The 25,233-nt window shown below is 41.7% G+C and overlaps 1 protein-coding gene across 2 annotated transcripts in view; it reads left to right on the top strand.

The window, feature by feature from the left end:
* The window catches only part of syne1b (spectrin repeat containing, nuclear envelope 1b), a 75,437-nt gene that overhangs the window by 38,353 nt on the left and 11,851 nt on the right, over window positions 1–25,233 (top strand). For both annotated transcript variants that reach the window (XM_062440589.1, XM_062440588.1), the window contains 54 exons: window positions 20–2,180; window positions 2,664–3,001; window positions 3,109–3,253; window positions 3,350–3,568; window positions 3,661–3,929; window positions 4,143–4,308; window positions 4,807–4,962; window positions 5,068–5,220; window positions 5,335–5,517; window positions 5,675–5,812; window positions 6,172–6,357; window positions 6,495–6,617; window positions 6,734–6,916; window positions 7,096–7,239; window positions 7,499–7,678; window positions 7,914–8,054; window positions 8,592–8,705; window positions 8,958–9,119; window positions 9,279–9,473; window positions 9,571–9,747; window positions 10,742–10,933; window positions 11,369–11,500; window positions 11,675–11,775; window positions 12,092–12,245; window positions 12,354–12,482; window positions 12,600–12,755; window positions 13,025–13,234; window positions 13,379–13,480; window positions 13,603–13,722; window positions 14,025–14,225; window positions 14,324–14,497; window positions 15,124–15,255; window positions 15,577–15,773; window positions 16,041–16,173; window positions 16,960–17,142; window positions 17,320–17,469; window positions 17,803–17,979; window positions 18,073–18,228; window positions 18,362–18,517; window positions 18,670–18,840; window positions 19,047–19,180; window positions 19,339–19,543; window positions 19,847–20,029; window positions 20,264–20,410; window positions 20,519–20,673; window positions 20,900–21,047; window positions 21,153–21,247; window positions 21,405–21,639; window positions 22,109–22,303; window positions 22,583–22,708; window positions 22,940–23,095; window positions 23,788–23,946; window positions 24,594–24,760; window positions 24,891–25,053. In XM_062440589.1, coding sequence (XP_062296573.1) covers window positions 20–2,180; window positions 2,664–3,001; window positions 3,109–3,253; window positions 3,350–3,568; window positions 3,661–3,929; window positions 4,143–4,308; window positions 4,807–4,962; window positions 5,068–5,220; window positions 5,335–5,517; window positions 5,675–5,812; window positions 6,172–6,357; window positions 6,495–6,617; window positions 6,734–6,916; window positions 7,096–7,239; window positions 7,499–7,678; window positions 7,914–8,054; window positions 8,592–8,705; window positions 8,958–9,119; window positions 9,279–9,473; window positions 9,571–9,747; window positions 10,742–10,933; window positions 11,369–11,500; window positions 11,675–11,775; window positions 12,092–12,245; window positions 12,354–12,482; window positions 12,600–12,755; window positions 13,025–13,234; window positions 13,379–13,480; window positions 13,603–13,722; window positions 14,025–14,225; window positions 14,324–14,497; window positions 15,124–15,255; window positions 15,577–15,773; window positions 16,041–16,173; window positions 16,960–17,142; window positions 17,320–17,469; window positions 17,803–17,979; window positions 18,073–18,228; window positions 18,362–18,517; window positions 18,670–18,840; window positions 19,047–19,180; window positions 19,339–19,543; window positions 19,847–20,029; window positions 20,264–20,410; window positions 20,519–20,673; window positions 20,900–21,047; window positions 21,153–21,247; window positions 21,405–21,639; window positions 22,109–22,303; window positions 22,583–22,708; window positions 22,940–23,095; window positions 23,788–23,946; window positions 24,594–24,760; window positions 24,891–25,053 — 10,927 coding nt within the window. The remainder of the gene's footprint in view (window positions 1–19; window positions 2,181–2,663; window positions 3,002–3,108; window positions 3,254–3,349; window positions 3,569–3,660; window positions 3,930–4,142; window positions 4,309–4,806; window positions 4,963–5,067; window positions 5,221–5,334; window positions 5,518–5,674; window positions 5,813–6,171; window positions 6,358–6,494; window positions 6,618–6,733; window positions 6,917–7,095; window positions 7,240–7,498; window positions 7,679–7,913; window positions 8,055–8,591; window positions 8,706–8,957; window positions 9,120–9,278; window positions 9,474–9,570; window positions 9,748–10,741; window positions 10,934–11,368; window positions 11,501–11,674; window positions 11,776–12,091; window positions 12,246–12,353; window positions 12,483–12,599; window positions 12,756–13,024; window positions 13,235–13,378; window positions 13,481–13,602; window positions 13,723–14,024; window positions 14,226–14,323; window positions 14,498–15,123; window positions 15,256–15,576; window positions 15,774–16,040; window positions 16,174–16,959; window positions 17,143–17,319; window positions 17,470–17,802; window positions 17,980–18,072; window positions 18,229–18,361; window positions 18,518–18,669; window positions 18,841–19,046; window positions 19,181–19,338; window positions 19,544–19,846; window positions 20,030–20,263; window positions 20,411–20,518; window positions 20,674–20,899; window positions 21,048–21,152; window positions 21,248–21,404; window positions 21,640–22,108; window positions 22,304–22,582; window positions 22,709–22,939; window positions 23,096–23,787; window positions 23,947–24,593; window positions 24,761–24,890; window positions 25,054–25,233) is intronic.

Raw genomic sequence — 25,233 nt, 5'->3', positions numbered from 1 at the left:
TCAATTTTTTGTGTCACAGAACGGATGCCGAAAGTTCATCTCAGCATTTGGAGGCATTACGGAAACTTGCAGTAACACTAGAAGAACAAAAAGGCTCTCTTGAGGAACTAAAGGATCAGAAACAGAAAGTCATCCAACATTTGAACTTGGATGACAAGGAGCTGGTAAAAGAACAAATCAGCCACTTTGAGCAACGATGGTCTCAGATGCAAAATCTAATTGAGAGGAAAATCCAGGACTCAGTGGTGACCCTGGAAGATATGAGCCAGGTGGAGGCCCGTCTGAGAGAGGCTCGGGATTGGGCAGAGGAGCAGCAGCCTGCCCTGTCTGAGGCAATGAAAATGAGTCCTCCTCCAGAGCTGGCTCAGAGCTTCCTGTTTGACCACCTGAGCATTTGCAGTGAGTTGGAGGCCAAGCAGCTCCTACTGGCCCAGGCCATGGCCGATGCTGACAGGGTGCTGGCCCGCCTGGGCCTCAGTGAACGTCAGCGTCTGCAGCAGCTGATTGCTGACACTCAGTCTGAGGTAGAATCTCTGAGTGTGAAAGTGGTGCAGCGCAGAAAACACCTCAGCAAGGCTTTCACAGAGAGGACTCAGTTCCTGATGGCTGTGAGCCAGTCCATTTCCTGGGTCCAGCAGAACGAGAAGAAGGCCCAGGCAGAAGAGTACATTGCTTTGTTACCTGATGACCTTGCCAAACAGGTCAGAACATGTAGGAACATCCAAAGCAGTCTGAAAGCCTATCAGAGCGAGCTGACATCCTTGTGGTCTCAGGGAAGGGACCTGATGAGGGATGCCAGTGACGAAGAAAGGAATGAGATTCTCACAAAGCTGCAGGAGTTACAAAACATCTTTGACAAAACGCTACATAGATGTGGCCAGAAACTTCAGGAACTTGAAAAAGTACTTGTTTCTAGAAAGTACTTCAAGACTGATCTAGAGAAAATATGCCAGTGGATAAAACAAGCTGATATAATCACATTTCCTGAAATCAATCTAATGGTTGGAGATGCTGAATTAGAGGTGCAGTTATTAAAATATCAACAGATAATAGAGCAGGCAATTGAATATGAGAACCTTCTCCTAATTGTACAAAGAGCTGGACAGGAAATATTGCCCACTCTGAATGAAGTAGACCACTGCTACTTGGATGAAAAACTCAATACCCTCCCCCAGCAATATAACAGCATATTAGCATTAGCCAAAGAAAAACAGGAGAAAATCCAGCAGGCCATTATCACAAGGAATGAGTACACGTCTTTCATAGATGTCACTCACAAAGCACTGAAAGAGCTTGAGGAACAGTTCAATCATCTGGGCACACACCCTGTAGGTTTGCAAACAGAAGAGGTAGTCAGCTTGCAGAGTGATTACAAATCAATACAGGCAGATCTGAGCAACCTGGGTCTAGCTGTGAGTGAACTGAACCAGAAAAAAGAGGGATTTCGCAGCACCGGTCAACCATGGCGCACAGAGGAAATGACCCAGCTTGTGAGCCTTTACAACGGCTTAAAGAGGTTGGTTGAACAGAAAGTAGAGCATCTGGATGAAACCTTGGAGTCATTTGAGGACCATAAGGCGATGGCCATGCAAGTTGACTCTCAGTTAAAGGCCACAAAAGAACAGCTGGTAAAAGTTAATGCAGAGACTCAGTCAGCTGAGGAGAGACTGAAAAACTACCACGCACTGGCAGGAAGTCTCCAGAGTGCTAACTCTCACTTGTCAAGGCTCATGGACCAAATGGATACTCTTGCTCCTCGTGTGGACCAAGCAGCCCATGATGCCTCCAAAGAGCAAGTGGTTCTGTGGCAAGAGGAGCTGCGGTCCTTGCAGGGCGCAGTAGGGGACCTGATTGAAGAGTGTGAGAACAGGTTTGTTCAGAGCAAAGACTTTGAGACAGAGATGAAAAGGACCCTGGACTGGCTACAGCAGGTCAGGGATGATCTGGGCTGTGCTGTGATTGTGGATGTTAGGGTGGAGAAGGTGCAGGAGGAGATCAGAAAGCAGCAAATCATGCAGGAAGAGGTTCAGTCCAGATTGAGGATAGTCGCCGCTCTTAGTAGCAGGGAGAAACAGCAGTATATCAGTGCCAATGAACTTGTCCCAATCCATGTAGACACAAGCCTGGAAGAAATGGCGAAGCTGCAGGCGGACGTTCAAAAATCACTGAGCTCCAAACAGGTGGGAAACATTTCATAAAATATTTTAGTGACATACTTGACCTATAATATTGTTTTGCTGTAGTTTCCTTAAAGGGGTATTCCCTGATTTAGTATTGCACTTCCATAAAGCTTACAAGAGATAGATTTGAAAAAGAATAATCAAAAATCAAAAAAAAGTGTTAGAGTGTCTGTAAATACCCGCATGTTTCAAACGCCATGCCTCCTGGTTGGGAGGAAGGCTTTCTGTTAAACGTTTGAAGTGTACAAGTCGAAAATAACCCTGATGATATCTCAGGGTTTTTTTGGTTTTTTTAAAGCTTTCTCCAGAGCCACAGAAGACTTTATACACTACTTTAACATGCTGAGTAGTACTTACCATTAAAGTTAACAGTACTGGTTGTGTAAAATCAGTGCCTCTTTTATGTCATAATACAGTTTTTTATACCTAAATATAGGAGATTAATAATCTCTAATGTTTTCTCTCAATTGCTTTTGTGTGCAGTTTACTTTGGAAGAATCCATGATGTTGTGCCAGAAGTACCACTTCAGGATGCAGTCAGCCTGTGAATGGCTGGAGGATTCTGTATCCTTCCTGCAACAAGCTAGCTTGGGTGTGGATGTGGAGAACTATGAAGAGTGTCTCCGGCAGCAGGGGGACATTATGTCCACAGAGCAGGAGTTCCTCAGCCACCTGGAGGAGCTGCAGGTTCTGCTGCCCCAGCTGGAGAATGTGGTCAACCCCACAGCTAAAGAGCAGCTCCGGATGAGCGTGGAGTCAGCAAAGCAGAGAGGCGAGGAGGTGCGAGATCAGCTCCAGTGTCACCAGAATGTCCTTCACAGGTACAGTAGTGAAGATAAAACAGTGATAATGCGTGTATAAAAGCGATTCATTTTGTGTTACTGTAAATTGTGGCATTTCATCCTCTAAAATGTTCTGTTTTTCTTAGCTGTGTGACTCAGTGGAATTCATACCAGGAGGCGAGGCAGACTGTCATTGAGCTTATGAATGAGGCTGAAAAGAAGCTGACAGAATTTTCTACTGCAAAGGCAGCCACAAGCCAAGAAGCTGAAGATAAGCTGTGCAGTCATCGGGTATGAGAAACCAAAACAAAGCCATTTTCCATACAGAAAATAGGTGGTGCATCCATGAATACTTTCTATGTATTTACCATCTCTTCATCCTTTCAGTCCCTTGTATCACTTGTGAGTGGCTTCCAAGAGAAGCTGAGTGGTTTAGAGGAGCAAGCTGCCCAGCTGGAGCTGGTGGGGAGTGATGCCAGCAAGGCCACCATCAGCCGCTCCATGACCACTGTGTGGCAGCGCTGGACCAGACTACGCAGTGTGGCACGGGGACAGGAGAGAGTACTAGAGGACACAGCACAGGAATGGAGGACTTTTAGAGAGAAGGTACACAAGCAGACAATGGAAGAAAATATGGAGGTCAAGAATATATGAAAATATTTCTTTGCATCACTTGAACTATCATAATTATCTTATAGATGGTGAAGGTAAGAGCAGTCTCCGATGAGCTCCAGAGTCGTTTCCCTGACAGTGCCGTGGAGAAGGCCTCCAAAGCCACTCTGCAGTCTCTGTTGGACCAGCATGACGTGCTCAGCCAAGACTTGGAGAGAGAGCTCTCCTCCCTCACTCTGCTGCGGCAGTATGCACTCAGTCTGTTGCACGATGTGGAAGTGCCTTCACCAACAAATGAACAGGAAGAGCTGCCCAGCCTGAAGGAGATCAGAGTTGCACAAGACCAAATGGAAAGGTAGTAAAACAAAACATTTGCAAGTTTTAGGCAAGTTGTTTTAGTAAATATGTTTTTCACCTATATTAAGGTCATATTTAATAGTTAGTATTATTCTTTTTAAACAAGTTTTAAATGATTTGGTAGATTCAGTAAATGATTACTGTATTTACATAAAAACATTCACTGCATTTTTCCATTCTCAATTTGAGTAATTTCTCTGTTTGCCTCCAGCCTCCTGACACAGTCCAGGACCAAGCGGGCCCAGACAGCTCAGGAGCTGAGGGACAGAGAGGAAGTGGAGAAGGAACTTAGTGTTGTAAAGGCCTGGATCCAAGAGAGCAGGGAGCTTCTTCTCAACCCCACACCGGACATAGATTCTCTACTCCAGAAGCTTGAGGTATACCTGCTGTCTAAAGAGAGAAATGTTAACTTTGTGATTATATTTCAGACATCCATCACAGTCAATTTGACCAAAGATAGATTTTAAAAACAGCAAAATTATATCAAATCAAATATAACCGAACTATAACACTACTCATGTAGGTTGAGTTGTATGTGAAGCAATGTGAAAATTTGAAAATGAACCCAGAGTGGTTCATTTTTGGTCTGGCATGTACAAGTTCTGCTTTAATTTACTACTTATTTACTGTATCAGCAAAATGTGACTCGAGACAATAATAAACAACTCATTAAGGTATTTGGAGGTGATATTTTCGAGTTATAATAATTTATAAAATAATTTTGTGCCATACATAACAAAATGTTGCAAATGATTTGAACTTACACTTGAGTATTAGACAACATTTGTTCAAAGCATTGTTAACTAATATTTTTATAACTATGATGTGTTCATGTCGGAGAAAGGTCACATTTGTCCCCGGTTTGTCATATACAGGTTGTACATGGAGAGGTCATCACTTATCGTCAAAATGTGGATAAATTAGCAGAGCAGCAACAGAGCAAGTATCTGGATCTCTACACCATACTACCGTCTGAAATTTCCATGCAGCTAGCCGAGGTTTCACTTGCTTTGGGTGCTATTGAGGACCAGGTACTGTTTCATTTTAACTTAATTCCTCAAGTAAACACCTAGATATTGTTAAGTGTTAAATGTTCAGTCATGTAGCATCAGTTAACATTTCTGAATATGTTGTAGGTTCTTTCAAAAGAGAGAGAAATTCAGAAAACTAGAGAAATAAAAGAGGACTTCACCTCCAGAATCCATGACATCTCCGAGAAACTCAAAGCAATCTCCACTAAATTCAAGGAAAAATCACCAGATGTTGATCATGCCAAAGAGGAGGTCAAGGTGGGTTACCTAATTTCCTCTGGTCTTACTGACACTACACTGAAGCTTTACTATAATTTAAGAGTATTAGATGTTGTCAGGATATGAAATTACATATTGCATTTCTTTGTTCAGAGCCTGGCTGAGGACTTGGACTCCTGTGGGCGCACTCTCTCAGAACTGGATGCTGCTATACAAGAGTTTGGCCGCAGAAACCCCCTGCTCGCCAAACAGCTGAGTGATGCCATCAGCAAGTTATCAGAGATGCATCACCACACATCCCGGCTAGCAGACTGTAGGAACAACTGGCTCAAAAAGGTTTGTTTTTATGTATCCTCTACATAGCATGTAGCACTTATTCATGCAGGTCACAACATCCATAATTTGTGCGTCACAGTTATGTAGGTACACGCACTTAATTCTTTTGTGTTGTTCTTCAGTAGAATATAACCTCTCTCTTATCTTGGCTTTTCAGGCTGTCTGCTATTTAGATGAGTACAATGAGATGCTGGACTTCATTGTGAGGTGGTCAGAAAAAGCCAAAAGCCTCGTGAGGGCAAACATCATCTGGAACTCCTCTGTTCACCTACAGGAGCAGATTCGGATGTACCAGGTGAGTTGTAGATCTAAACACACTGTTTCCTTGTTAAACAATCATGAGCTCTTTACCCTCCTCCATTTTCATTTAAGAAGAGAAATGTAAAAAAATAAATAACACATGGCACGAGCTGGATTCAAGTCTATACATTCACAATTCATGGACGCTACGATTGCACTACTGATCACTACTGGATTCTTAGTCATGTACACATTTATGAAAGGCAGGTGCAGCACTGCTGGAGCAAAGAGATGATCATTATTCTGTCTTTGACATATTGGCAACCTTCTGCAAATGATCGTCTGGTCTCTTCCCCCTAGAGTCCACACCACACATGCTCTGCATTGACTGCCTCTTTGTTTTTTTGTTATCAGGCTGTCCTGCGCGAGTCTCGTGAGCTCCATGGGGACTTGGAATCAATGGCAGAGAAAGTGGATCTTCTGTCTGAGGTGCTGCAGGTCGAGTCTATGAGCCAGCAGGTGTGTGAACTCAGTCGACACACTGAAGAGCTTCAGCAAAGCATCAAGACACGGCTGCAGAGCTTGGAGGATGCTGATAAGGTATAGAAAAAAAATTATTATTATCTATCTCATCTTTTCTATTTCACACGTGAGTAATTTACCTGAAGGAATACTAGTACTCATACTTTATATCTTGTGATAAATAAATAATTGACTCATGTATGATATGTCCTCAGAGTATGGAAGCCCTGGAGTACGAAGTTAAGGCCCTACATGTTGCTCTGGAGCAGGTCCAAGCCACACTGACCTCACCAGAACTGGCACGCCAGAGCCTCAAAGAGCAACTAGCTCAAAGACAGGTAACCACATAACATTAAAATAAACCTGTAATTTACCATAAAGCACATTGAATGCTTACTTTGCATGTTGTGGTGTGTCAACAATTTTACACAATGTAAACTTTCCCCATTTGCAGCGCCTGTTAGCAGATATGGAGAGCTTCAAGCAGCAGGTACAGGCAGTTCAGCTGTGTCAGAGTGCTCTGCGGGTCCCAGAGGAGGTGATGCCCAACCTTGCCATCTGTCGCACAGCGCTGCGTCTGCAGCAAGAAGCTAGTCAGTTGCAGCATGTGGCCATTCAGCAATGCAACATCCTACAGGTACAGTAGAGGGCACTATTACTGCAGGACAGTAAGGTCACAATATTATCAATTCTGCATTGTGGCGAAAGATGCAATGCAGGATTACATGGTCCTCTGAATGTTTGTATCCTAAAAAATACATTTTGAGGGTTTGTATTGTTTGTATGGTAGCAATGAAACTTCCTGTTGTTTTGCAGGAGGCCGTGGTGCAGTATGAGCAATATGAACAGGAAGTGAGAGATCTACAGGGGCTGATAGAGGAAGCACACCGTGTCATCCAGGACCGCCCGATCCCCTCAAGCAACATCCAGGAACTGCAGGCCCAGATCCTTCACCATGAAGTAAAAATACATACATTCCTTCACTTAATCCCATCTATCATGTGCAGGGTCAAGGACAACTGTAGTGTAGGAAAGGAGGGAATTCACAGGAAGAAATGCTGACAATAATAAAGTCACATTTTTATTTATGAATGCTTGCAGCAGTGTGGGCAGATGGCTGTGTGTATATTGAATTATAACTAATGAATTTAAACAAATCAATAAGTGAAATGTCTGCATTACTGCATAAAATAAGTGGGGAATGTACTGTTTTAAATAGGAACTGGCCCAAAAGATCAAAGGTTACCAAGAGCAGATTGCCTCATTGAACTCAAAATGCAAGATGCTGGCAGTGAAGGCCAAGCATGCCACCATGCTGCTGACAGTGAGCGATGTGGAGGGACTGCCTGAAGAGATGGATAGCGAGAAATCTAAGAAATCGTCGGCACAAGCTGTGATGGTAAGAGAACATAATGTTACCACATAACGTACTAATAAAGCTTTGTGTTGTTTTTGTTAATGACATACGCTAATTAATAAACCCCTGAGTCATTCTGCTGTTTCTGACTTTTGCTCAAAAAGTTTTAATTCCTTTAATTTGACTAATTAAACTTTTTGGCTGCTTTATGATTAATCTATCCCACTCCATCTTGCATGTCTGCTCTCCTGTTAATGTTTTTTGCATGGCGTATCAGATGACTGCTGGTCGCTGTCACACCCTCCTGTCTCCTGTAACTGAGGAGTCTGGAGAGGAGGGCACTAACAGTGAGGTCTCCTCTCCTCCTGTTTGTCGCTCTCCTTCTCCCATCACTCACACTGAAGCCACTATAAGCAAGGTATCTGTCTTTTCTCTTACTCAGTATGGTTTCTCAGCAAAAACACACATACTTTGTGGTTTCCATTTGGCCCATGATCTTTCCTTTTCAATGAGCTTTCCAGCTTTCTCTAATTTTCCAGTAATCTTTCATGTGTCCTGTACAATGATAACTGTCTAGTGAAACAAAATACAGAAGCAGTCATTAACTGAGGAAGATAGAAAAAAACCAAGGGGAGTAAGAATGTGTATTTATTCATTGTTGGATAGTCATTAGTGATGAGGCAGACAGGAAGCAAGGGGAGAGAGCATCCCTCTCTCCCCTTGCTTCCTGTCACATGAAATGCAAAAAAAGGTCGCTGGCTGAAGCTGAACTGGGGACAAACGTTGCCTACCGGGGCGCAATGCAAATTTTATTCTGCCACTGCACCTGCAAGTTCATTAATGGACAATAAAACAGTACATTTTGGGATTTGATAAAAGTATACCTGTCAGGCTGCAGGTTCATTTCTGAGCTGCTGATGATAACTGCTGATGATGCTATTTGCATGTTTTTCAGACGGGACGAGGAACACTTACAAGAGCTCCAATCCAAGAATTATATGACCCAACGTTTGAGTCAGTGGCCCATTTAGATGACTTACAGCGTTCATGGGAAACGTTAAAGATTGTGGTATGTGAATAATAGAAGACCTCACCTTGATGGTCATTGATTCTCAGTGACTGTTTTCATTAAAACACAAAAACTCATCTTTTTACCTCACAGTGTGCACTTTTAAATAAGATAAGATTTTTAGTAGCCTAGTTGACCTAGTTGTGGAAAAGAAACTTTGACTTTCTCTTATGTTTTAAAACAAAAATAGTCCACTAAAATGAAATGTAATCTGTAAAGTTTTCAAGCGTACACGACTTTGTCTTCCAACAGATCAGTGAGAAGCAGAGGTCTCTGTATGAAGCTCTGGAAAAGCAACAGCATTACCAGGGTACACTCCAGTCAATCTCTGCTAAAATGGAGGCTCTGGAGGCCAAACTGAGTGAGCCTCTGGAGACAGATAAGAGCCCAGACAGTCACATGAAAACCCATGAGGTGAGTCCTAAACTTCACAATAGATAGATTAGATAGATTAGTTTGATGTATAAAGAGATTTGGCAGAAACAGAATAGGATGTTATCTCAAAATTACATCACTGCTCTTGTTGTTAGTTTGCCGAAGTGAATTGAGTGTAAGAATTACCGTTTATTGCAGGATCTGATAGAAGAGATTCAGAGTGTGCAGGAGGAAATAGACAGGCTGCAGACAAGCTTCACAGAGGATCTGGCCTCTGATGCAGTGGAGTCAGACATGGCCGACCAGCTGGCCATGCAGTCTTCCCTTGCTGTTTTAGCAGAAAGGATGGCCACCATCCACATGAAAGCTACAGGGAAACAGCAGATATTGGAGGTATTTATTGTGAGCATTGTGAAAGTACATTTCTACTAATATTACCTTACATTATAATGTTTATGTGGTAAACAAAATGTGATGTGTCCTATCCCAGGAGCGTGTTAGTGACCGACTGGAGGGCCAACGTCAAGAACAGGACATACAACGTTATCACACCCAGGCAGATGAACTGGTCCAGTGTCTGGCCGGTATGCGCAGTGCTGTCACCTCCATCCTCGAAACCAAACCTTTAGAAGAGACAGATATGGAGGACCAGCTCACTGACTGTCAGGTAAGAGCTCCCCCTGCTGTCCATATAATGAATGCAAACAAATACATCTGAACCATAACTTAAGACACAAATTTATTTATGAACATGAATATGAAATTACAATAACAAAAAAGCGCCATTGCAGATTATTAGGAATGACATCAGCAGCTCTGGAGAACTCTTTTCTAGGTGTTCATATGTTGTCCCTGGTCCGCACACTTAAGTCAATTTAGAAAAGGATTATTTACATCCATCTTATAGTTCAATATTTCATCTTATCACATATGGATGATCCCAGGGGGCAGGAACCTTTCCATGGGTAAACAAGAGCATTAGTTGAGTTAGAGGGGCATTCACATGGCTGGGCTCCTAAGCGACTAGAGCACTAGTCTTAAGCAGATTATGCAGATGTCTCTGTGTGACAGGGGCCTGTTAGCAGCATAGGGCTGAGTAGTCAGGGGTTGTGGCTTTCAGATGATTAATAGATCCCTCTGCTGGGATTGGTGTTGGTGACAAAGCTGCTAGAATATCCAAGTAGGGGAATCCTAGAGGGCGGGGAGGGTGAAGCGGGAAGAAGGGATAGTTGCACTCTGCGGAAGCTATCGATCACAGAGTAGTGGCTATGCTATTAAAAAACAAATGTTTTTTCCAAACACTGGAGCTGCATTCACTTATGGACATCCTTAACCGTTTTGGACTTAAAATTGTGTTCTGCACATGGGCATTGCTTTTAAGTTTGAGAGAGAGCATATTTGCTGCAGAGCATGTAGCGTGAAGGATTAGTGGTAATATGTTGCACAGGAGGCGAGGCTGGAGAGGTGGGCCAAGGATGAAAGCAGAGGGAGAGCTATCCCTGTCTTGGGGCCCGGGAAAGCTGCTGGAGTAGGGGGTTCAAGCAGACCCTGGCCCCCTATTTGAATGCCACTGTCTGGAGGGTCTGTTGTGTAGAAAGAGGAGCTGCTGTAGGTGATGAGACAACATGTTTGAGCTGGCCTCTCTCCTTCTGCTGCTGCAGAACATGTTGCTGGAGATAGAAGAGAAGGTGCTGGCCCTGTCGGAGCTGTCCATGCACAGTGAGAATCTGCTGCTGGAGGGCCGGACAGAGAACATAGAGGAAGCTGAGCAGCTGGCCCGAAAGTTACGTACACTGAAGGGTGGCCTGTTGGAGCTGCAGGGGATGCTGCAAGACAAGCAGATTAACATCCAGGTGAGGTGGCTACATACTTTAAATGTTGACATATATGTAAGTGTGTGATTTCAGTCTCAACTGTGGCTACCATGCTCACAATGTAGATAAAGATATTTTCCAAAATAACGGGAACATTTCTGTCTAGCTGCAACATGATCATTTTTATACTTGCCGTGCACAATCCCATTTGCATTAGAATAATGATACATTATGGTGACCTTAGTTTTGAGTCAATTTGCTATCTGTCTACTAGCCAAAGATACCAACATTATGAAAAGCCAGCTAGGAGAATGAATGTTTCTCCTGAAGCTCCCTTGTGGCACCTCTTTGCTTTAGCATTTTTATGCACATGGACAGTTTTGCAATCACTGCCTTTAATGGTCTTGCTTCCTTGTTGATATGGGTTTCTTAAAGAAAGCTTGTTGCTTTACAATATTTTATCCATTCTTGCAGGGATCTCTACAGGAGCAGGAGGACAGTGAATCAGACTCCAGTCTCTCTCACAGTCCCAGTGTTCAGGACTGGCTGGCCCAGGCCCGGACCACACGTTCCCAACAGCACCAGGACAGCCTTCAGAGACAGAGGGTATATTTTACATACTTTTTTATATTGTTTCAGTACTCACTCTGCATTGCAGTGTAGAATCAGTTAAATGATGATGAACCCGAAATGTCCTTTTTCTGAACTATTTGTTAAAACTAAACTATTTAATGAAATGGATTAAGCTAACGGTTTTTATTTTACATGTTTGCTCTTTAGGAACTGGAGGAGCAGCTTGCAGAGCAGAAAAAGCTGCTTCAGTCAGTTGCTAGCAGAGGAGAGGAGATTCTCATCCAGCAAGCCTCCCCTAGCAGTACCAGGTATTTTACATCCTGTTATACCATACTCATAGTGCTTGTTCATGTGGGAATGTTGGGAATCTTTAAAATTTAAACACAGTACAGTACAATTTAGACCTGCTCTATGTGTAAAGTGCCTTGAGATGACTTTTGTTGTGATTTAGCACTATATAAATAAAGATTGATTGAGATTGATTGATTGATTGATTGATTGATTGATTGATTGATTGATTGATTGACGCATATAACAGCAAAATGTCATGATATTTATGTAAGTTATGATTCCTGTGGCAGATTATAAATGGATTAAATCATTCATATTTCTGTCACTGTGTAGTACAACAGCGCCATTTTCACCAGAAGCTTTGGTTGAGAGGGAAGCTCAGATGGCACGGGAGCAGATGAAGCAGAGATGGGAGAGCCTCAGACTAGAGCTCAAAACTAAACTGGAACTCCTGCAGAAAACCCTGGAGCAGGACCACAAACAGCCGGTACTGTTATTGTTAGCACAAGTATTAGTAGAAACAAAGTATATTAATTCTTGTGATTTATTTTTAAAGCAGGGGACTGTTGTTAAGTGCTGTCTCTTTTATTTGCAGGTTTACTCCAGAGCTTCTCGTGTGACGACAGGTGGATCGATGTTTAAAGGAGAGATCCAGGCTGATAAATCCACCCTGAAGACTTTATATGACAGCTTCAGACAAACCATAGAAGACATGACCACTCAGGTTTCTACTGTTTCTATAACAATATTGTATATTTCAGCACATTATATTGCAACATTACTGAATTATGTAGTTCAACATGTTTCAATGGGACTTGGCAACACTCTTGTGTGTACATAGCCTGTTGGTGGTGAGACACAGGTGGCGCAGATGGAACAGCAGCTCTACACAGCTGTGTCATCCACCTCCTCCTGGCTGGATGGTGTGGAAAACAACGTCTTTTCTGGCACAGTGCTGCTGGCTGAAAATACAGAGACCCAGCTACAAAAGCAGGAGGTAAAATCAAGCTTTATTTGTGTTGCTTGTTGTTGCAGATGGGCTAAGATAACAAGGCATATGATGCTGACGAAAACACATTCCCAAAGAATTATTAATATTTAATTTCATTTAATAATTACTCATACATTATATGACTCATGGGGAAAGTTTGGGATTTTGAATGGGTAATAAAATTAAATGTAAAAAGATGAATCCATATCTGAAGTAATCTTGTCATTTTGTATTTCTTTGAGTATTTTTTCTTTTTTTTCTGGTCTTCTCTGCAGACCTTGGAGAATGATGTGAGGCACATGACGGAGGAGGTGAAGCTCAGCCAGTCTCTGCTAGCTGGGTCTTCAGGATTGAGGCAAGAGGACCAGGCCCTGCTGGAGGACAACCTTGACTGCCTGAAAGAGAGATTAGGAGCTCTGGGTTCTGCTCTGGGACAAAGCTGTGACCACATGAGGACCAGAACACATGAACTCACAGCCTACCAGGTTTGCTAGATGCTAGGATTTTTCATGCTCTGTTCTCTTGATGAATGTTCCTGTTAAAACTGAAATATTGTATATAGTCAGATTTGCAACAATTGTATATATTAATGTATATATGTTGCATCGTTTGTCTTCTGTGTAAAACAGACTGAGTTGCAACTTCTCCAAACTGCTTTAATTGAGACCAAGTGCCAGATCCTACAGGCCTTAGCTGGAGCTATGGATAGACCAGCCTCAAAACAACTGGAGGTAATCCAAACTTTGATGCAGACATGAACACACACACATGCAATCTACTCATCTTCCATCAAGGTTTACAGAGAAACAAAAAAAATTACTCTGTCATTCATCAGCACTGTCATTTCTTGCAGGTCATTGTCAGTGCAGAGGAAGACCTGAAAGACTTTGAACAGAGGATCACAGAGCTTAAAACCAAAGGAGCAGCACTACAGGCAGATCAGATATCGACTAACAAACTACTGAAACTTCAGGTAAAGAAGATCACGGGCAGCGACCAATAAAAGTCAAACTGAAAGATGTGCAGTAAAACCTGCTCAGTATAGTTTTTTTAGTTTTTTTATTTAACCTATTTTTAAGTAAATCTGTTTACAATGATTAAGTTTGTTTGGTAAAACTTACAAATATATTTAATCTTAATCTAGTAGAATAAACTTTACATGTTTTATGTGACGTTTTGAGAATATTTAAATTGCCATGCCTCACATATGACTTTATTGGATAGATCACATTAGCAAAACAAAACTAATTTATATAATATGATGTGTTTCTTCAGGATTCTTATGAGGAGCTGGTGATGACAGTGGGCTCCCGGCGCAGTGGGCTGAACCAGAACATGGCCCTTAAGGAGCAGTATGAGCGTGCTTTGCAGGATCTGACTGACCTGGTGGACACAGCTAAGGACAAGATGGCTGCCGATCAGAGGATCATTGCCAGCTCTGTGGAGGAAGTCCAGAATCACCTGGACAAACATAAGGTTTGGTCAACTTGGAACTTTGCTTAGCTATGTGAAATGTTGAACCCAAAGAGAAAGAAAGAGCTATTACATTTTGTGTGCCTGCTTGTGTTTTCTAGGAGTTCTTTCAGGGTCTGGAGTCACATATGATTTTAACAGAGACATACTTCAGGAAAATCAGTGGCCTGATGCTTCCTGTAGAGAGTCAAACCCTGGAGGAGACCATGGCCCAGGCTCAGAGGGTCCTCAAAGAGGCTCACAGTAAAGGTGTTGAGCTGGAGTGTATCCTGGAGGTGAGAGAGAAAACTATTTGTATTAACTATGTTTTTGTTCTTTTGAAAGCGTCTTGACAAGTCATCAGAAATCTGAAAATGTCAATCAATCAATCAATCTTTATTTGTATAGCGCCAAATCACAACAAAGTTATTTCAAGGCACTTTACATAAAAAATGTCATTTTCTAAATGTTCTTGCCCAGTACAAAAGCCTTTTTAAATGCCAAATGATTTTTGATTTTTTTGTTAATATTTATTTCTTACTTAAAAGGAATAGATACTCTAATTCTCAATTTACTTTCTCGAGAATTAAAATTAAAGAAGCTTTACACACACTGTGCTGGAAAGCTTATTTTTACTCAATGACATAAGGGCACAGTAGTTGCTCAAGGCAATGTTTTCATATATTTTACAAAAACACACACAGAAAAGGATAAATTACCATATTATTTCTACATTTATCAACTTTCCATAGTGGAACAGTAATACAGTATCATACTTTTCCTGATCCCTTCACAAGTGAGAAAATGTTAAGTAGTATAGAGATAGAGAAAAAAATTAACATAAGATGAATATTGACCAACCTTGGTTTAAAAGAAGAGTATTTGGCATTGAGTATTTTGTCTTTATTACTTTATTTTCTAGACTTGGTGTCGCTTGGTGCAGGATTATCAGAGTCTGAATCGACAATTAGAAGCAGTTGAAGGAAGCATCCCTACCGTTGGCTTGGTGGAGGAGACAGAAGAAAGGCTCATGGACAGAATCTCATTGTATCAGGTAAAAGTGACATCAGAAGATGCAGGATACTAACACTAAATGGCCTCCTTAGACCTCCTTGGCTAGATATGATACAGTCAAAGTGGGAATAAACACAGAATATACACTTCTTCTTCCTCTCTGAGAACTTCATATTCACATTCATTTCTGGAGTCTAGTTAGTTAAGATTTAATTAGTTGAGTCACCATGGATATAGCTCTAGAAAAGGGCTACTCTTTCAATTTCTCATTAAAGTCTTTTCAGATGGTGTTGATCCAGCTTAAAAACCTGCTTTTCTAAGATTTCGGTTTCTATTTGCTCATCCTCCATTCTGTGTAAAGGGTCTGAAGGGTAGACTAACAGAGTACCAACACAAGCTATACCAGGTGCTTGATGAAGGAAAGCATCTTTTGCTGTCGGTTTGCTGTCCTGCACTGGAGAATCAACTGGCGCTGCTGGGGGAACACTGGCTCAACAACACCGCAAAGGTCAACAAGGAGCTACAGCGCCTGGAGGCCATCCTAAAACACTGGACCAGGTCAGAAAACACATAAGAATCAGAGCTGCTTTTAACCTTTTATATATAAATGATATCCCATAGGTACACTACAAACATCCTATTTAAGACCTCACCTTTTAAGAACGGGCCTTAAGGTGGAGACTGTACTGTAGCAGTGAGCATTAATTCCCCAAATCCAAGTCCATGTTTCAGATTCATCACTGCAGAGAAACTGTACATGTGATTTCTAAACTAAGCATCATTTTATAGCAATGTTTTAAGTTTAGCCTGTGATTTTCTTCCTAGGTATCAGAGGGAGTGTGCAGAGCTTAGCGAGTGGCTGCATTCTGCTCTGGATCGTCTGGAGTTTTGGAACACGCAGGCAGTGTTAGTCCCACAGGAGCTGGAAACTGTCAGAGACCATCTCTCCGCTTTCCTCGTGAGACAACAGACAATGTTCTTTTTTCTTAATGTGTATTTTTTTTTTCCTGTATTGATTCAGAGATTTTTGTTATTTTTTCCAGAAACAGTGCTGCTAGACATTTAGACATTGAGTGTTAGCACTGCCACAACTACAACAGGCTTCTACTACTGCTAGACATGTGTAGTATTTCCACTTTTGTTATGCTGCATTGTGTGGAAACTTCATCTGTACATTTATATAATGTTGGTGCATTGCTGGGACATAAGTCCTCAACACCCACCCTATCTATGTAGGAGTAGCGGACAGCCACAGCGCCTAAAGACCAGTGCCTTAGTTAAAGGTAATTGTAGGAGAATTATTAGAGGCGTACTGCAGTGATTTAGTACTGCACTGCCATAAAATTGGGGAACCCAGATGTTAATAAGAATAATCAAAATCGAAGTATCAGATATCAAGATTTTCTCACTTTTAGTCTCTAGTATGGCTCAAGCTCCTAAAAACACATGATCCTACATTTTCCATAATGCATATGGATAGTAAGGGACTCTTATTCATATCTTACTAGTCCAGTTTGTAATGCAGGCTTTCTGTTAAAAAATGTAGGTCCGAAGCCCAAGCTGACACCATCAGGGTTTTTTTCTCTAATTTTCATTCACCCCATTTACATACATGAAGGGAGGCAAACTAGCAGAGCTGTTGTATTGGATTGCATTAAATCATAAAAGTCTACCTAATTAAGTGGCCAGTAAGTTTACTTTTGATTTCATACCAGTTGGTGATTCCTATATTTGTCTGTCTCAGGAGTTTTCCAAGGAAGTTGAAGGTAAATCCAGCCTGAAGAGCTCAGTGGTAACTGAGGGCAACCAGCTGCTGAGGTTAAAGAAAGTGGACACGGTGGTGCTGCGGTCCGACCTGGCACGCACTGACACTCAGTGGAGTGAGCTGCTCACACGCATCCCAGTGGTCCAGGAGAAGCTGCATCAGGTATTTTCATATGTCGCCGGACTGAACAAGCTTAGCTGCTCCAGGGCAAATAGGATTACCTGTTTCTTCCGCTTCACACGCATATAGACGTTTTCAGACAAGGTTGCTTTCACACTAGCAGCATGTGTATTTTTTCATCTTGGGTGTCTAATGCGCTTGTGATTTTTTTTTTTTTAGATCCAGATGGAGAAATTGGCTTCCCGTCATGCAATTTCTGAGCTGTTTAATTGGATATCGTTGATGGAGAATGTCATTGAGGAGGATGAAGAAAACCTTAAGAGTGCAGTGGGGTCAAATGTGATTCAGGACTACTTGCAAAAATACAAGGTAGTGTACTTTCCTGTATTGTAATGTTTGTTTGTTTTTTTTTGTTTTTTTTACATATTACATGCATTTCAAGAATGCAAAAGGTTGTTTTCTTTTTAGGGTTTGTTATAAAAGTAAACTGGTTGGCAAGGAATGTTCCAAAGTATTTTTGTTAAGTTAATATATGTACAGTATGCTCAAAATTTAGATAGTTGAAACCATTTTGGTTTGCCTCTTTGAGTATTTCATGTATGTTCTCTTACTAATCTGATTATAATGGAGATGTGATCTATGATTCTAATTATAAATTTGTCGTTTTGATGGTGAATCTACTGTTTTGTTTCCTTATTTTAGGGCTTCAGAGTAGATTTGAGCTGTAAGCAGCTGACTGTTGACTTTGTCAACCAGTCAGTACTGCAGATCAGTGGTCATGATGTGGAGAGCAAGCGCAACGATAAGACAGACTTCGCTGAGCGTCTGGGAGCCATGAATCGACGCTGGCAGATCCTACAAGGCCGCATTAATGAGAGGGTGAGGCCATAACCACCAATACTGTTAATCAAACACATAACAGAGAGCAGAACAACCAAGTGCTCATGGTTTATTTTGCATAAACACCTGTAGATCCAGTTCCTGGAGAGCCTGTTGGAGATGTGGGTGGAGTATGAGAGCAGCGTTCAGGTCTTAAAGTCCTGGATGGGAAATCAAGAAGAAAGACTAAAGAGGAAAAACAGAATAGAGGATTTGACATCTGTACAGAATGCTCTCAAGGACTGCCAGGTAGGCCTCACTGGCTGTGTCATTGATTCATCAAAACTATTTGAAAATGTTTCCCATCACGTTGTTATTATTAACAAAACTTTTTGAGTTCATATTTATTTTTAAGTTAAAACAATTAATCAACTTTTTTTAGGAAATGGAGGAGCTGGTGAAGGAAAAAGAGAAAGAGCTAGAGAGGGTGGAGGAGCAGGGCTGTGCCCTTGTCCAGAACAAGACCGATGAGGCCTGTGCTATCGTCATGGAGACGCTCCAGGGTGTCAATCACACCTGGGCTAACCTGGACCACTTGGTAAGCTCCCCCTGTTCTCTTGTGTTTTTAATGTTGTACTTAAATTATACTCCATCTGTTCTGCTCTACTCTGTCCTTCCCTTTTGTATTTTGTAGTGTTAAGTGTCAAAGCGTATTTTGTGACTCACCTTCAATTAAATCTGTTTTTACAGATAGGGCAACTAAAGATCAGCCTGAAGTCAGTGCTGGATCAGTGGAGTCTATACAAGCGGGCTTCAGAGGAGATCAATGGCTACTTAATGGAGGGAAGGTACTCTGTGTCTCGTTTCCGCCTCCTCACAGGCTCCCTGGAGGCTGTTCAACTGCAGGTGCAAAGTCTGCAGGTATGTTGGGATGAAGAGGCGTTTGATTAATTGTACAACAATAACCATGTCAGCTGGATGTAGTCATGAAGACAAATGTGTTTATATTAATTACATTAAGATGTCTCTGATTCTTGTTGTGAGCCTTGCTTGTGTTTTACATACTACAATATGTTTATCGATGACATTAAATTAAGCAACATGGTTTTTGTTTCTCACCTCTGAAGGATTTGCAAGAGGAGCTGGAGAAACAGGAGAGCAGTCAGAGAAAGTTTGGTGCTGTGACCCACCAGCTGCTGAAGGAGTGTCACCCTTCAGTGTCAGACTCCCTCAACAATGCCCTTAAAGACGTCAATGCAAGGTGACTTTACTGAACTCTAACATTTTTTTTATGTATTTCTCCTGTTTAAAGAACAACAAATAGCCTACATATTGAGTAAAATCAAGACACTTGTTTTGATTTCACTGATGTTCAATCCTTTACACTGACACACTGATCCATGTCATTGTTCCGCTCAGATGGACTGGCTTACTGGAGGAAATTGCAGAGCGTCTGAGAAGCAGTAAAGCCCTGCTTCAGCTTTGGCAGCGCTACAAGGAGCTTTATGAGCAGGGCTGCAGTAGCATCCAGCTGCAGGAAGAAAAGGCAGACCAGCTCCTCAAGACTGCTTGCAGCAAGGACATCGCTGACGAGGAAGTGTCTGACTGGATTCAAGTGTGCAGCGTGAGTAAAGCCACAGCTGTGCCAATGTTGACTCGTTTTAAATCAAAGCAAACACTCAACCTGTTCCAGGGCTTTATTATGAATGATAAGATCATAATTTGTGCTTGGCCTGCAAGATGGGAAATTTAATTTTATGTAATTGTGCTGAATAGTTTGAATTGTTTAATAATGTTGAAAAAGTCCAAATTTGTAGTGCATATATTTTCCATGGAGGACTTTTTTTTTTTTTTTTTTTTTTTTGGGGGGGGGGAGGGGAATTGAAAAAGACACTTGACTCTAAATTTTATGGATACTTTCTCTCAGGAGGTCCTACGGTCCCAAGCTCCAGTGCAGGCCTCCCTCCAGGTTCTTCATGAACTGGGAGGTCAGCTGAAACAGCAGGTGGACACATCAGCAGCATCTGCCATCCAGTCAGATCACCTCTCTCTCACCCAGCGGCTGGCTGCTGTGGAACAGGCCCTAACTAGACAGCTCACCGCACTGCAGGTAAAGAATAAAGATTCATGACAAACAGTTTTGACTCAAAGTTTAGCATATAACTGGTCGATCAACTAGTTGGTTGATCAACCAATCACTCAATCATCATTTATTTAAATTTAAATATTGTTGTCCAGTTTATTTATTTATGTCCACTGTGCATTTACAGTTAAACAAAGCAAGAATAGTGTTATTTAATACTGAATCATGAATGTTACATTTTGCATTTCTCTTCTACACCAGACTGGAGTCCAGGACTATGAAACCTTTAATGATCAGCTGGATTCATTGGGATCCTGGGTAGTTGAAGCTGAGGAGGCTCTGAAGGTGCAAGATCCCAACAGCTCCACCGACCTGACAGTCATCCTAGATCGCATGCAGGAGCTCAAGGTTTTTTGTTTGTTTTCTATTTGTCAGTTAGTTGCAAAAAAATGTACTTTACAGAGTAGCCTAAAATGAAAAAATAAACAAACAAAAAATGTTCATGTCCTTCTGTAGAGACTCATGCTGAAATTCAGCAGTATGGCCCCTGAATTGGAGCGTCTTAATGAGCTTGGATACCGACTCCCTCTCAACGATTCAGAGATCAAACGGATGCAGAACCTCAACAGGAGCTGGTCAGCAGCCTCAGCACAGACCACGGAGAGATTCAGGTATGAAAAACAAAAGATAATATTCATACATTTGTGGCATGTTTTCTTGAAAGGGTTGCATTTTACAATACTGTCAATCTGGTACAATGTCAAAAATGTAATAATGAGCACTAAATTAAAAATACCACAGGATTAAGTTAAGGTCTGACTAAGATGAAATGGATGGGAATCACAGTGACTCATGATCATGACAATGATTCATCATCCGGTGTTCGGTTTCTTGCAGCAAACTTCAGTCGTTCCTGCTGGAGCAGCAGACCTTCTTAGAGAAGTGTGAAACATGGATGGAGTTCTTGGTCCAAACAGAAGAGAATCTGGCTGTGGAAATTTCTGGAAACTACCAGAGTTTGATGGAGCAGCAAAAAGGCCACGAGGTTAGAGTCATTTTTGAAGTAGAAGACCGAAAAATAGCTACCTTATGAATTATAAGTATCTGTTTATTAATCAATTACCTTTATTATCATTTTGTCGTCTTCTAGTTATTCCAAGCTGAGATGTTCAGTCGCCAACAGATCCTTCACTCCATTATTAGTGACGGACAAAGGATGTTAGAACAGGGTCAAGTAGATGACAGGTAAACAGCCCACATTTGTATTCTATTTCTAATCTGTTTATTGTTATTCTGACCACCACTGACTAAATTCAGTCTTATTTGAAGATTACTACACCAGAGTCCATTACTCTTTGTTTTCCACAAAATATCACCACTTCCTTACTTCCACCTCCTGCAGAAATGAATTCAACCTGAAGTTGGCTCTCCTGAGTAACCAGTGGCAGGGTGTAGTGCGGCGTGCTCAACAGAGGCGAGGCATCATTGATGGTCTGATCCGCCAGTGGCAGCGCTATAGAGAAATGGTGGAGAAGCTGCGCAAATGGCTGGTGGAGGTCTCCCACCCTGCAGAAGCCCTTCAGACAGGGACCACTGTACCTCTGCAACAAGCCCGCTCCTTGCTGGATGCTGTCCAGGTATATATTGTAAAAGTGATTTTGTCTAGACGGTGTAGGTCAAAAAAGACACACACATTTAAGTAATGAGTCAGACCACTAATGCCCCCGAACAGGCATTTACTTCCCATGATCATTTTTATTCCAGTTTGTCAGGATGACTAAACAATATTATGTAGTGGGTCCTAGCATGGGTGCTCTGAGATCAAAATTGGATCAATGCAGAGAGGCTACATTTTCTTGGAAATTAAAGTACAAGAGCCATGACATAGACTGGGCATGCAGATTGGGTGCAGAGAGGGCTTGAAAACTTCCACATCTGACAAACTCACATTTTTCTTAATGTGATACACCTAGTCTATGTGATACCCTAAATAAGTGAAGACAAACCGCACTGTTATCTACTACTATTAGAACTGTTATCAGTGATAGGTTTGCTGCTTGATAATTTCGAGGTCCTGTATCTGAGTGATTGTGCTTTCTGATACAGCTGAAGGAAAAGGTGCTGCAGCGTCAGCAGGGCAGCTACATCCTGACAGTGGAGGCTGGCAGACAACTGCTCTTGTCAGCTGATAGCCGGGCGGAGGTGGCTCTGCAGACAGAGCTTACTGATATCCAGGAACGATGGAAACATGCCAGCGTCTGCCTGGATGAACAAAAGAAAGAGCTTACCACCTTGTTAAAGGTATACCAGACAAATTGCCAGCGGCCTGTGGAGTACAGGGCTCCTCAGGGGTTCTTGGAAGTTATACTATAAATATTTTATCTGTTGGAAGATTTTGCATTGTAGGAAGTTTATGTATTTGTTTTTTTTCTTGTTTTTAAACCAAAAGGCTCAACCAGCTGTTACTTGTGATATCAATTATGATACCACAAGATAATGAGAAACTAAGAGCAACATTTTTATTATTATTAAGCTGTATGATATTGATGCAGTTGTAATCATTCTTTGTACTTCATATAGGACTGGGAGAGGTGTGAGAGAGGTATCGGTGGATCACTGGAAAAACTTCGAGCCTTCAAACGGCAGCTCTCTCAGTCGCTTCCTCAACATCACGAAGATCTTCAAGCTGAGCAGATGCGCTGCATGGTAAGAGTGGTTCCCATCCTCTAGGCTTTATATAGTAATTATTTAAGTGGAAATTACACATTGAAAAATTACACTGATTATCAAGCTTAAAGCATCCCTTGGGGGATCTTGATCTAAAAAATATAGAATCAGTTATTTGATATGATCTCACACATGCCCTCCTGGCCAGCTGTGTCTGCAAATATTACAAATGATGGTAATGTTTCTACTGTATGCGTCTATCAATAACAGGATCTGGAGGGTACCGTTGATGGCTGGACTGGGGATCTGGCCCATCTGACTGTGCTGAGGGAGTCACTGTCTTGCTACATCAGTGCTGAGGACCTTTCTGTCCTGCAGGAGCGTATTGAGCTGCTGCATCGACAGTGGGATGAAATCTGCCATCAGGTACAGTGCATTACACAATACCTCTGCATAGCTGATTTTTTTAATGATGTGCATTTGGACAGCTACTGGAGAATAATTCAGATATAATATGCATAATCCTTACAAATAACTTTACAACCATGCTCCGTATCACATAGTATCAACCATGTAATATTTGAAAATATGCCTAGATGTCACTATTTGCACTAGTCTGTTCTCTGCAGTTCTTTAAGATATCAAATGGTGGTGCTGGTACCACATAAATGAATAAGGCTGTTGTAAAAAAAACAACAACAACAAAAAACACCTTATATGGGTATAAGACTAACTGTAGCATTACTAGGCAACAAGAAGACAAATGTGTTGGAACAAAAGCATTTGACTATTTAAAAAAGGAACTCAGTTGTTTTCATGTGTAAAGTTAAGTTTGACTACAGCACAGACAACCTGAAACCTCGAGCTCATAATGTTTTTTCACCGTTGCATCCTGTGTGGAGAAGATAAAACAAGCACACAGGAAACGGCACACACGCTACTTTATGCAAATGAAACACTCAGTGTGCAGTGATCTCTGTAACGCTGCTTCCTTTTGAACATTTTTGACATGAATGTCCTTTTTTTTGTGCAATTTAACATTTTCAGATAGATATAGTTGTATGCTCTTTGCACAGTGATGCACATAACTGTTGTGTTATATTACTGTGCCTCTGCAGCTGTCACTGCGCAGGCAGCAGGTGAGTGAGAAGCTGAATGAGTGGACTGTATTCAACGAGAAGTACAAGGAGCTCTGCGAGTGGCTCACCAACATGGAGAGCAAAGTCTCCCAAAATGGAGACATCAGCATTGAGGAGATGATCGAGAAGCTCCGCAAGGTAAGTAGAAATATACTTGAGCAGAGTAATCTCTAATGTGTGCAGATGTTATTCTCATTTTAAATATTCTCTTACAATGAATGTAACAGACACCAATGTAACAAGTCATTTTAATTTTGAAATCCACTGTCTCACTTCTTCATGGTTTTGGCACTAGCATTTCTTTTAAAAAGTGCTGCTAAGCTAGCCAAGCTAATTATCACCACCTTGATTTCTGCTTTTTGTGATTATTTTGTTAATGCTCTCTAAACATCTGTGTGCACTACACCCAGCTCATGTCCATCCTCTTTGATTCATTGGTAGCCTCTGATGACACTAGAGGAACTGCTTATGTTGCTGCTGAGGAAGCAAAGTACAGAATATACCTGAGCAGAATACCTGCATATAACTTTGACGGCGCTCCAGCTGCACCTGTGTGCTGAACTTTGTATTTTTAGGCTCTGTGATACTTTATACTTTTTCAGATCTCATATCAGTTTTTCCTGTTCATTGATCATGAAAGTGTTCTGCTTATATGTACATCAACTAACTCCGAGCAAATCTCATCACATTGGACCAATTCTCATTCTTACTCTGCCACTTTTAGGTTCAACATTCAAATGTTTTCAATGATTTTATGTACTGGTTGTATTGCATTGTGACCTCAGGACTACCAGGAGGAAATCACTGTGGCAGAGGAGAACAAGCTGCAGTTGCACCAGCTGGGAGAGCGCTTGGCTAAAGCCAGTCACCAGAGCAAAGCTGCTGAAATAGGACAAAAACTCAACAAAGTCAGCGACCGCTGGAAGCACCTCCTGGATCTCATTGGAGCCAGGTGAGGAGACACACACACACTGGCTCCTGAGTCATTTAAATAGCCCTGTAATTTATTGTAGCTCATCCAGGATAATAAAAAATCCTTACATTAAATTGTACTGACAGAGTTTCATGAATTTTGTTAACAGAGTGAAGAAGCTGAGAGAAACTCTGGTAGCGGTGCAGCAGCTGGATAAGAATATGAACAGCCTACGCTCCTGGCTGGCTCACATCGAGACCGAGCTGTCCAAACCCATCGCCTACGACTCCTGTGACTCCCAAGAGATTCAGAGGAAGCTGGATCTGCAGCAGGTAACGTAATATACAGTACAGTGCATAAAATATGTACAATGCTACATTATAGATTGTAATATATTATTGTAGCAATTCCCTGTTTACCTGCAACCTCCAACTAGCACTGAGCTGGTGCACTAGAAGTTTGCCCCGAATGTTGGCAAGAAGGTAATGAGTTGTAATCTTTTCCTTTTTCTC

This window comes from Scomber scombrus, chromosome 19 (genome assembly GCF_963691925.1).
Source record: "Scomber scombrus chromosome 19, fScoSco1.1, whole genome shotgun sequence".
NCBI classification, from domain to species: Eukaryota; Metazoa; Chordata; class Actinopteri; order Scombriformes; family Scombridae; genus Scomber; species Scomber scombrus.
The sequence above is the reverse complement of the archived record's forward strand: the minus strand, read 5'-3'. Positions and strand labels throughout refer to the sequence as shown.